This window comes from Symphodus melops, assembly GCF_947650265.1.
Source record: "Symphodus melops genome assembly, chromosome: 4".
NCBI lineage: Eukaryota > Metazoa > Chordata > Actinopteri > Labriformes > Labridae > Symphodus > Symphodus melops.
In genome coordinates, this window is record NC_136694.1 from 18,194,791 (window position 1) to 18,207,023 (window position 12,233).

Sequence of the window (12,233 nt, forward strand, 5' to 3'; positions counted from 1 at the left end):
TTATATTTATATATATACACGATGTGTATAGTGGAGGTTAGTTTAGTGACGTGATGAGGAAGTGTTGTGCAGCCGATGATTTGTGTTTAATAGGTAGAAGTGCTGCAGAACAAAGTTTTACGTCTCATCCCCGTGTCTTTTCAACCAGGAATCCAACAACCATATATCAAACTGTCACGACTTCACACAAGGCAAGAACACACAAATTCCAGTATGGCGAAGACTGTTACTGTGATTAACAATTCACCATAAAATATGCATGCGAGTTTTGTATGAAGACCCTTCTAGAGAATTTGTGATCCGGTGGCCAGGCTGAACGGCCTCGCTCAGTTCCAGGTCTCATCCAGCAGGGGACACACTGTGTCCCATGTTTACTGAGTGGCTGTCAAGGAGCTTATCATGCTTAACCTCAGTGTAGAGCAATGGCAGCTGCATGCAGAGGTGAATGAAGGTGCATGAATTTCAGTTTGCAGAGCCCCTTCTGAGTGGCTATGTTAGAGACAGTTAGGTTTAAGGTCTCTTACCTGCTATGCTATGTTTTCACCAGTATTTAAAAAAACAAGAATTACCAATCATATATATATATGTATATATATATATATATATATATATATATACATACATACATACATACATACATACACACATCGTGTGTATATCTCTAACACAATTAAACAGAAGAAGAGTAAACGCTGGGTAATTTAAATAGATTTTATTATATAATAGCTCAAAATAGAATTTATCACAATCACTTTAAGATCACTTTATACCTATAGAGAGTGTGGGACTCTAGGCAGGATAATTGGACAAGTAGTATGTATATGTGCTGCAAGATTGACAACCTTGTTTAAGATACTGGAAGCTAAGCAAAAGGTTGTTAACATCAATGCAGAAACTTCATTTAGTCTCAAGATAGAGTAACATATGCTGAAAGTTTTTACCACGTTCAAACAGGAAAGATTAAAGTACCCTGGAGGTCTGAGCAACTGTCCTCTGTGAATATCAGTCCCTCAATTACAGCAGGTTTCCTTTAGTTCCAGTTCAGCAGTCACAGGCGGCTCAGATTCATTTGTTTCTCCTGTGTTTACTCACTGTGTTGCAGGAGTATGATTGTCCAGTTTCATTTCCCTGTTTAGAGTTTAGGCATTCTGTACAATACATCTTTACACAGAAACAATGTCAATATACTTTATACGGTATATAAAATAAATACAAATCTCTTTCCAGACCTCTGCTCTTAGCTTTGACTTGTCTCTTCCAACTGTGATTCCCGAAAAATATTTCAGCAGTCCTGATATAATGGACATTTTTCACTTTTTTTAGGCAGATTTTCGTTGCTCGCTTCTGTTCTTTGATCGATGATTAGAGCCTTTGGACTTTTGATTTCCTGGAGAATGGTAATGTGGTGCTTTACTGCCCCCTTATTGGGCTCTGTGTCCCAGCTCTGCCCTGCCAGCAGCATCAGTATGAGTGCGAGGAGCAACAGTGTGACTGCTGTGGAGGTCAGCTCAGGGGTAATTTTCAGGCTGGGTTCAGGCTCTGGTAAATCTTTTGTTCTGAATGAAATACACTGAGGCATTCTGCTCTCTCTTGATCTCCTGCTGCCATGCGTACCCCCCTCACTGGTCCCTAAATGTAGGCACACTCTGTAAAAAGTTTCTGCTTGCAGGTGTGTCAGGTTGAAGCTTTGTGTCCCAGCCAGGATACGCGTGGTATATGTTGGTGTGTGTGCATTTGAATAAAGAGCTTGCCAGGACAGACGAGTTGAAGGGAGGTTGTGCCCGCTATGCCAGGAGAGGATAGCATAGTGTTGTCCAACTTCTCTCACCTCCAGTCTTGCATCTTCTCCGACTGTCTCATATCCCTTTAAATTCCCAGTAACACTCTTCCTTCTTTTCTTTTCTCTGCCATGAACACCGACTGTGACACTCCGTGTATCTGCACCTAGAGTATTTTCAGCTACACAGGTATACAACCCTGCTTCTCTGAGGGTCACCTTGTTAATCTCCAGAGTCCCCTCAGGCAGTAGCTGGTAGTGTTTGGAAGGGTTACAGGGAGTATCATCCTGAGTGTGGCTGGGAGAGACGCTGGAGACATTTGTCTGGTTAAGTCCCTCAGAGACTGTCATGGCATGGCAAGGATCAGGACCTGGTGAACCTTTAGATGCACCGCTCAGTACAGGACCAAGTCTGAGACCAGAGGGCGTGACCCAGTACAGTTCAGGCAGTGGATCTGCAAGAGCCCGGCAGTGCAAGACCAATTTTCCTCCTTCTTTTACGCCAACGTAAGACGGAAGGGAGCTCGTAGGGATCACAGGGAGGCATGAAGCCGACATCTCCCTGGAAGAGACATCTCTAACCCTGCGAGCTCTGAGGTCTGGGGGTTCAGAGCAAAGCGTGGCCTGTGGTTGGATAAAACGCACCATCCGAGGTGTTGGTGTTTCTTCAATGTGAGGGTGAGAGGTCTCCTCCGCAGCCCAGTGGAACAGACAGTCACAACGCAGTGGGTTTGAGTGTAAGCTAACCTCCTGAAGACTTGGCAGGGAGAGCACAACGTGCTCATGCAGAGCACTGAGAGAGTTGGAGTTGAGCATCAGACTCTCCAGTCGGCTCAGTTGGAGGAACGCTTGTGGATGAATGTAGGACAGACGTGGGTTGTTAGTAATCTCAAGTTTAGTGAGCTCTGGAAGGTTCTCCAGTGCTCCTTTCTCAATGGACACAAGCTCTTCCATGTTATTCAGGCCAAGCTCCTTCAGGTAGACCATGTCTCTAAAGTCTCCTGTCTCGATCAGTTTGATTCGGTTCTTGTTAAGGTCAAGGAACTTCAGTCCAGGCACTCTCTTTAGAGCCTGAGTGGGGATTTTTGTAAGCTTGTTGTCATAAAATGAGAGGCTTTCCAAGCCTTCTAAACCTTCTAGAGCCTTTTCTGCCAAGCCTCGCAGGCCCATACTGCCAAGGACAAGACTGCGCAGGGACTTCAGGGCCAGGAAACCACGGTCAGGCAAGGATTCCACTGGGTTTCCACCCAGCATGAGAACTTCTAAATGAGACAAAGCCCTGAACCACTGGGGGTCAACCGTGGTAAGTTTGTTGTTGTTGATATGGAGACGCAGCAGGGAGTCTAGTCCTGCAAATGCTCCAGGTGCTATAAAGTGCAGGTTGTTGTGGCTGAGAAAGAGTTCCTGTAAATTTGGCAGTGAGGAGAATGAGGCGGCAGGGAGATGAGTGAGATGGTTTTCCTCTAGATGTAGCGACAGCAAAGAGGACAGGGAGGAGCTCTTAGTTATTGTTCTGACATGGTTGAAGCGATTCTGAGAAAGGTCCAGATCGGTGAGATTGGACAGGTCTTGCAGCACAGCAGTGTCGAGTTCAGACAGAAGATTACTTTGCAGGCGCAGGGTGTGTGTGTTAGGGGGTATGGGAAAAGGAAGCCTGGTCAACAGCAGGTCATTGCAGTCCACAGTAGGAGCTTCATGGTAGACAGAATCAGAGAACCAAGGCTTGATCTGACACACACACTGGGCTGGGCAGGAGACGTGCCATGGTAGTGCGTGAGGTAGGGAGCCCACAACAACAGTTGGCACACATAAACCAATGAACACACACAGGAGACAGTGTGTCTGCAGATATACTGAATTTGGCCTCATAATCCTCACAGGTCACAGGAGCAGCTGAAGAAAAGGGGTGGATATTATTTTTTTATATGAACCATTTAGACTGGAATTGTGTTTGAAGCAGGGTTTCAGTACAGCTTCACTGTCGGTCATTCAAAACATTGTGGAATAATGAGCATCTGTATTGTTGACAGCTTTCTACAGCAGCTGCAGATACAACAAATGAAAATGACAATGCTCCCTTTGTAGACTAGGCCTCTGTTACCAAGAGCGTTTATATGTGTAACTTTGATGGAAGTGGTAAAACAGGGTCTGTGCGTTGGCTATAACTCAATTACAGCCTGTGTTGTCACACCATCGATCTCATCTCCTGGCCACAGTTGAAGGATTCGTTGTTGTCAGCATAGCGGGTCACTGTATTTTTCAGAAACACAAGAAGAGAAGAGAAAGATATTTAGAGAGAAATTAACAAAACCAAAAAGTACATTTAGCTGTTACAACTGATTTTATCACTTAAACGCAACACATTCCATAATATCTTCCCTCGTTAGTGTCTTTTCTAAACAGTATGAAAAACAAAGGCTGTCTCTGTTAAGTCACATCAGATAGACATGAATGTATTTTGTAGACTAATAAAGCAGGATTTTAGAATGAAAGAGAGTAGGTCTGGATAGTGGGACTTTCTTTTGGCCAACCACAGGAGGTAAACATGCAGAAGTGATGAAACCACATATCTTAAATATTTTATATCAGTATTTGTTATTATGTAACATTTAAAAAGACCCCAAGGATCTTTTACATTATCATCATTCTGTACTCAAGGCTATTATGGAAAAGACTTGTCTACACACTCTCTCTCTCTCTTTTTCTCTCTCACACACACATGCGCGCACACACAAATCAACATCAGTTACATCAGAAGTACATTAACAGCATTTGGCAGACTCTTTTACCACAACAAATGACAGTCCAGCTCAGTAGTCATTGTGCAACATCATGACATTAATGCATTATGGGCATTTGTTAGAAATTAGATCCCAGTAATCAACTGACCAGCTTTGTAAACTTGCAGTAATTAGTCTTCTGGCCACTTGATGGTAGCCCGTCAAGATGTTAACACTACATTGACAAATCGTCCCCTTATAAAGCCTTCTGGTAAATTGCAAAGAAACAAACCAACAAATTAACTTCTAAACACATCCAGCACCCCTGTTTATTTGGTGAAAATGTTCTGCAATTATGTGATAACTTAATCAACACTATGCATTGATGTAATAATGTTTTCAAGTTGTTACATTTTTACAGTATATGGTTGTTACCTATTACTTATTATTATTCCAATTACATGATAGCAGCATAATATTTAATAGCTAGTTTCTAACTGTTGTTTTCTGTTTGGTGTGGTAAATGTGTTATTTTGGGTTATAATGTTATTTTAAGGCTTGAACTCATCGAAGGTAGGTGGTGGAATAGCACTTGCATTGTTGCTTGGACAACAAGCAAACTGGTTTATTGTGGAGAATATTACAAAAGAAAGAGTTAAACACAAACCCTTTAATCTGATATACAGTATAACTTGTGAATGTAATTTGTTATGAAGAAGGCATTGATTAAGTCTTATTTTTATTATCCTTTGTCTTGCTATTTTATATTTTTCTTTTGTCCTTAAAAAGGAAGGAAATGCAAAAGTCTTATGATACATGATATGATGATCATAGGCATAGAGCACTGCATAGTTACCATGGAAACACATATCCAAGCCTTGGTCTGAGTGTTACGAGGTTTATTTTGGAACTTGTTTTGATTGGACACGTGTATCGGATGATAAAATCACAGATGTACCATCAGACGCTAGAATGTTTATCGTGACTACATTTCTGAAGCATTGCCCCTTCAACATCTTTGTGCTCTTCAAACATCATACAAAGTAGTCATTTGTTGAACTTTGAACCTTTCCTTAGTGTTTCCATCCTGGCAGCTGGAGTGATTAAACTCTTCATCTGCTACTGACATCCACAGTCGACGTGACTAACAGGAAGTTCTGTCCAACCAGCAAATGAGGAGAAAGTGTTCAGGGATGCTTTCCAAGTTTTTTCAACAAACAAGAAGGAAAACAAATTTGCCAAGTCAATTAAATTATGATTTAAGGGTAGTGCTTAATAACAACCAAACATCATGGCGTAAAGAACAAAATATGTATCCCCTACCTCCCTGTGAGGAGTAAGTGCAGTACGTTATGTAACAGTGAAAACATAGAAGCAAGTCTCACTCTTCTATCAGCTTCTCACTTTCATCCAAAATCTGTCATCCTTCATACAAAACCTGCTCAATGGTAGATCCATCGTTTCACTGAATATTTATGTGCTTTCAAAAGGTCACAGGTTTGTATTTACAGGACTTTGTGCTTCTCTGTGTTTTCAGAGGACTTGTGTTGCACTCTAAATGGGACTATTGAGAAAAGAAGAGTGAAACAGATCTGTATGACTCAGCGGCTACTTTCATAAAACTGTCTCCTTCCTGCTCTCCAGAGTCTGCTTGTACTGTGGGTAAAAGGCAAATTGTTTTCGAGTGGCCATTATTACTCCCCTGACCCTTTGTGATTACAATTACTTAGACAGTATACTGAGGTATGGATGTCCAGGAAGCAAATGAACAATGACCTTAAACCAAAATCTGATGTATTCCTTCCTGTATTAAATTGGAAAGGTGCAAAGTCCTTCACTGTAAATGTTTCATAAGCTAAGGATGGAGAAAAACTCTACATTTTATATATACCTAAGTACCTCCAAAATCATGTCCTCATTTTGTAAAAAGAACTTTAGTTTTTGACCACATAGGAACTCCCAACTGCCAATGTTTCAAAGGAGCTGGATATTTCCCTCCCACACACTTTCCCACACAAGCTATACCTCATGTACTGCACTAACAACTAGACTGAAACTGACTTAAAACAAGATGCAAAAAAAATAGAAAATATATTAGTATAATTACATTTTATACTTACTTGGCAGATATATCTTTTATCTGATCACATCTCTGATCATAACACAAATGTGACAAATTCAGCATCTGAGTGAGTTACTGTTCACATAACACCTCAATCAGCTTTAATTCAAATTATTGCCTGATAAACAAACTTGCTATGAACAAAATAATATTTCCTATTAGCTTGTGCTATGCAGTTCTCGGTGTAATTGTCAACAAGATGTGGGATAAATTATGCAATGATGAGCTTGTTCCCCTGATGTGCAACTATAACGAAGTTTTAAAAGAGCTTTTTAAAAGACCAACTGTAGTTTCAGGATTGGCTCCATTTTACTCTGCTTGTTAAAATCTTGAGTAAAATGGAGTGTGAGAAAGGATTTCTAAGACCTGTACCTTGTGTAAATGTTTGAGGGAGAAAATGGATATGCGTGAAATGGTCCATTGCATAAGATTTGTTTGTGTTGTGCAGGAAAAGCACAGAGAGACACTGCAACAGGGCGGAATATAGAGAGAGGATTTATTGAGAGAGATGTTGGCAGAGAAAGAGAGAGCGAGAGAGGGAGGTGAGGATGAGGATCCTGATTATAATAATACAAATAATAAACATGCTTTGTACAAGCATGCATGAAACCCCACAAACTTGAATCTTTCTCCCCCTCTGCCAAAAGAAATCCCAGTAACACTAACACACTCCTGCTGCCAACACCTTTCATCAAAAGTGCTTTCATCACAGTGAGTTTACATGCACCTAAAGCCAAATGTGTGTGCCATTTGCTTCGAATATATTCTCAGGTTTCTTACCCCAGCTGAAGCACAGGCTACATCGTTGTCTGTCGATCCTTCTCTCTTTGCATATATGCTTCACGTGCCCGGCCTGTTCTTGCTTCTTCTCCCTATCCACACTTTTGTGGATTGTCTGAAATATCACAGTCCTGGCTTTCCCCTCTTCGCCACTGTAGCTGAAGAGAAAATTGGCACAGTCTGGATCTCTCCCTCTCTGCCTCTCCCTCTCTGCCTCTCTCTCCCTCCCTCCAGCTAAAATGGAGATGAGGTGTGTTCTGCAGCAGAGTTTCTATCCCTCTCATCTCTCCTCTCTGTCGGTTGCTGCCTCACTCTCTCCCTCATTTTCTTTTTTTTTCTGTCAAAAGCAGAAGCGAAACCTCTTGCGTTAGTTACAGTACAGTGTGTAATTATTTCTAGATGACAAGTTTTCTTTTGCTCCTGGTTGTATTTTGGTTTCCTACCATTGTGTGCAGATTAAAGACCTGCTTAGAGTGCAGGGTCATAGCTGGTTACTAAACACTAAAATAGAGGGATTTATAGGCTTGATAAACTACTGGATCAGAGTGGATTTATAACAACAAACTTCAGAGGCATGTTTTGGAGACCTCTGACAATTTTTTAAACTTATTGAAAATAAGGATAGTATATGACCTTTAATTAAAAAGAAAAAAAAAAAAAAAACATGATAATATTTGTTTGGTTTGTTTACAAAATGCTTCGACAGACAAAGCAAAGGCAGAAACTCCAGACAATAACACAGAGAAGTCAACAAAAATAACATAAAAGCAAAACAGGAGAAGAAGAGATGCAGGTAGGTCTCAGAGAGCAGTTAAAACTATAAAGCAATAGAATAAAATAAAACAAAATATAAGAAGTCAACAGGTGATGACAATAATACAAGATTAAAGAAGAGGAACTAAAAAGAAAAGGAAGATATAAAAGATAGATGTTTAAACAAAAACCTCAGAGGACAGAAGACAAACAATAAAATAATGTATTAAGAAATAAAGAGCAACACAATGAATAAAGGAAAGGATCAATAGAAAGGATAAAACATTAGAAGAATAATTAAGAATGTATAAACGATATTAAGAACAATAAAATAATACAAGGGAAAGATTAATAAAGGCAATTAAAAAGGTTATTTCACAGAAAAGCAAGTCAATAAAAGTGAGTAAGAAGTGATTTAAAAGACGTTATTGAATGTGCCCGCCTCATCTCATCAGACCTTTCCAAAGTCAAGGGGTCCTCATGATAAATGAAATGCTTGTGAAGAGTGCAGAGAGCCTCTGGTCATTGAGGAAACATACACTAGTGTTGATGTTGAATCAAAGACTAAAAATAAAGCTACATGGAAACACTGTGTAGACCTGTGGAAAACTTACATGTCACAGACTACAGATTTTCCATGTTGCCAATGGTGGAATTTGGAGGCACCCCATTTATCATAACAATGCTGAATAGTTTGAGATATAAGAGGGTGTCTGGGCAAAATGCATATGCATTGACTGTAGATTGTATAATTTGAGGCAAATGAAAAATAAAATTGAATTGAATAGGTTCAATAAAGGAATCGCCTTTTACTTTTATTTACATTTTGCTTAGGGGGAAAATACTTTTTGTGGCTCCGTCTGTGCTGTTATCATATTTCTGAGTGTGTGTGGTATCTGGAAATCAGCCAGAGAGTTTGTGATAGAAAGGATAGAGGGGAGCTATTGCAAAATACACTGAGAAAAAAATATCAAAAGGCAAAAACAGTGAAGCCAGCTAGTTTTGCTGCACTTATGCTGTTTGAGGCTATATATTGGTATGTATTAATGTTGATGTGTATGTGCATAAATATTCATGTGAGTTTGTGTGTGTTTCAAATAGTCTGACATTGCTTTCTAATGACTTTTCTGTTCATTTGCTTCAGTAATTCATCCGCCAACACACACACACACACACCCACATGCCCTGCTCACTGAAAGGCAGCAAGGATAAGTGGTAGTTTGCTGAGATGAAGGGGGTGTTTCCATAGCAACACCAGGGGGTTGTTGCTTATATTGGAGAAAGAAAATCAGTTCTGCCTATCCTCTTGTCCGTCTCCCTCTCAATTCTCCTTTCTCTCCATCTCAGCTCTCTCCTTTTTTCTCTGCCTTCATTTCATATTCTATGAGCTGACATCAGCAGCAGTGATATCTGCAGGAGACATAACAATCCTGTGAGCACCTGCATATTGCAACCAAGCTAAAAATGTATGTGGTGTCATTTATGATGATTTATCATGCAAAATGTACTTTTAAAATAGTAAAAAGTTCAATATTAACATTTGAGTATTGGCCATTTGTGTGTCCCATAATCTAAAGATTTGATGATGCAGAAGTGGAAACACAGACTGACAATCTTCGGACTTTCCTTGACAAATACTTTAGAAGGACAGTAGTCATTGAATCAAAGTATAAAATTACGGTTAACGGTTAATTACATTTTTATTAACAGGCAAGAATGTATGCAAGTTCATTTCAAAACTTTTTTTGCAAGCACAGTGCACACACTGATACACAGTTTGGTACACATGCTAAAAGATGCATAACAGCCCATGGTTGTTCTTGATATCATGTAACAGGTTAAATGTAAATGTGCATCCTGTCACCACTTTGGCATTTCAATTCTGTTCACTTGTGGACTCATTCCCCAGCTGGACCTGCATGAGAACACACAAAGAGTCAAGGACAACCCTCCCACATCTCAGCTAAACATGTCTGTGAGTGTGTTAGAGAGTATGTATACATGGAAATATGTCAGAGAGAAAACTATTGAGAATTTGCTGCCATGGCGACGAGACCAGCAGTATCTAATAGTGCCGGATTGAGGAGGAGCTTGGCGGGAGTGGAGGAACCGAAATGGATGGAGGAAACTGAACACAGAGTTTTTTTTTTTTTTTTTTTCATTGACAATACATGTTTGCATTTTGATATTCTGTATGTATGCAGTTTTACAGCCAAAACAGAAAATAATCAACATTTTTGAAGGGATTTTATATCTCAACTAAACATTGCTTCTTATGTGAGGATGTTCTCAAGTTCGGAAAAAAAACACTGACACACTGTAACTGCTAATTTTACATTTAATCAGTCTTGCTCTCCCGTTAGCTAAGACATAATGAAAATAAAAACTTGCATACAGTAATGACTGCAGAACCTCCCCATTGATCTGTTTGTGGTTTTGCAGGAGAGCAGAAAGGTGTGTTTATGTGACTTTATCCTGTCTCCTCAACACAAAAGACATCATGATAAATTTACATTTGTCAGATGTTAATAAACTTGCACAATGGTTGTGTGCACGAGTGAACCATTTTGTTTTAGTTTGTGTGTGTGCGTGTTGTCGTGTGCTATGTAGCTGTTCTTGCTGTGTGGGAGAAAGCAACAGGTCTGTTTATCAGCTGGCTCAATGTGCATGGTTGCCATGGTGAAAACTTTGGTTAGTGGTTCAATTAATTCAGTGTTATTTACCTCATTGGCAGAAAAGAACAAGATCTTTTGTTGCTACGGTCTAGACCTATTTTGCAGCCTATTTGGAAGTTTAACCAATTCAAAAGCATGACATCATTGGAGAGGCACTATATTTATCCAAGAAAAAGAGTCATATATTCTTGGATAGAAAGTGACTTTGGATGGCTCATTGTTTCTCCCTGGTGGGCAGATTTGGTAGTGCATAATTTAATACAGGCCTCAAAACAACAACAACAAAAGTTTGTGCACACTTTCTGTTGTGTAATTATTATTTCTGTTACACCCAAACATATGGTGGCCCTGTGTGGCAAACAACAACCCTCAAACCCCCCACTTACCAAAAGCATGTGAAACATCTTAAAAGGGACTCATTAATGTCAAAAAATGACTGAAGCAACAAGACCACACTGTCTTAGAGGTCCCTGCTCCGAAAACCTCTGCCTTCTGAAGCCAGCACTTGGGTTTATAAACATTGAAGGCAAGTGCACATAGTTCATTTACGGATACTTAAAGGATCACCAGGGGGTTCGATCTCCACAAGCGACTCTCACACTGAGCCACAAACACACCATGTTACAGTTACGCAGCAACACAAAAAATACATCATTTTATTATAAATGAAAGCCTCGTGCAATACTTTTTTTAATCACACTATTTTTCTGAGAATTTAGCACCAAACTGTTTTGCGTGAGGGTACAACTTTACAGTTTACATTCATATTACATCCAGAGTGAAAAACAAATAGAAGCAAGATCTGACTGAGCTGTCGAAAGGTGATGATATATTTGTAGGAAATTAAATTTTTTGGCAGTGGATAAAAACCTGTAGCATAGCAATCATTGCAGTTTTGATGGAAGGCAGGATACTTTCAGTGAGTGTGTCTACCATTTTGATCCTGACTTATGTTAACAACCATTTTATGGTGGTAATCAAATGGGAGCTTATATTCACGGTGTCTAGAAGATGATTACTAATGAGGTCGGTGATCCTTCAAATACTTTCAGAGGGTCAACACAAATCCAGTGAGATTATCCAGTAGCCGTAGAAGCGACCTGGAAGTTTTTTTTTTTGTAAATGTTATGTGATGTGAAACATTAAACACTGATATCACTGAATCCTTGAAGGCAATTTGATGACAATAATTTATCTTCAAAAAATCTGAAAGCATGGCTGCCACACCAAGGTTAAAAACTCCATCCAGTCTTATATCCTTCTACTTCTTATGAACACTTAAAAAACGAGAATAAGCACACTATGTCTAACTTCATGCATTAATGTCGACCACTGTTTGTGTCTGATCCCATGCATCATATATTTATAATGTAATCAATTAAAGTGTATTATTATTTCAACTTATC

At 39.6% G+C, this 12,233-nt stretch overlaps 1 protein-coding gene across 1 annotated transcript; it reads right to left on the reverse strand.

The window, feature by feature from the left end:
* Positions 1–716: 716 nt before the first annotated feature.
* Positions 717–7,647, reverse strand: lrrn2 (leucine rich repeat neuronal 2). The gene is made up of 2 exons (XM_079342049.1): positions 7,400–7,647; positions 717–4,027 (listed from the first exon to the last, which is right to left on the reverse strand). Exon 2 carries the CDS (start codon positions 3,644–3,646, stop codon positions 1,283–1,285), a length of 2,364 nt encoding a protein of 787 aa, XP_079198175.1. The 5' UTR covers positions 3,647–4,027; positions 7,400–7,647; the 3' UTR covers positions 717–1,282.
* Between the last annotated feature and the right edge of the window lie 4,586 nt (positions 7,648–12,233).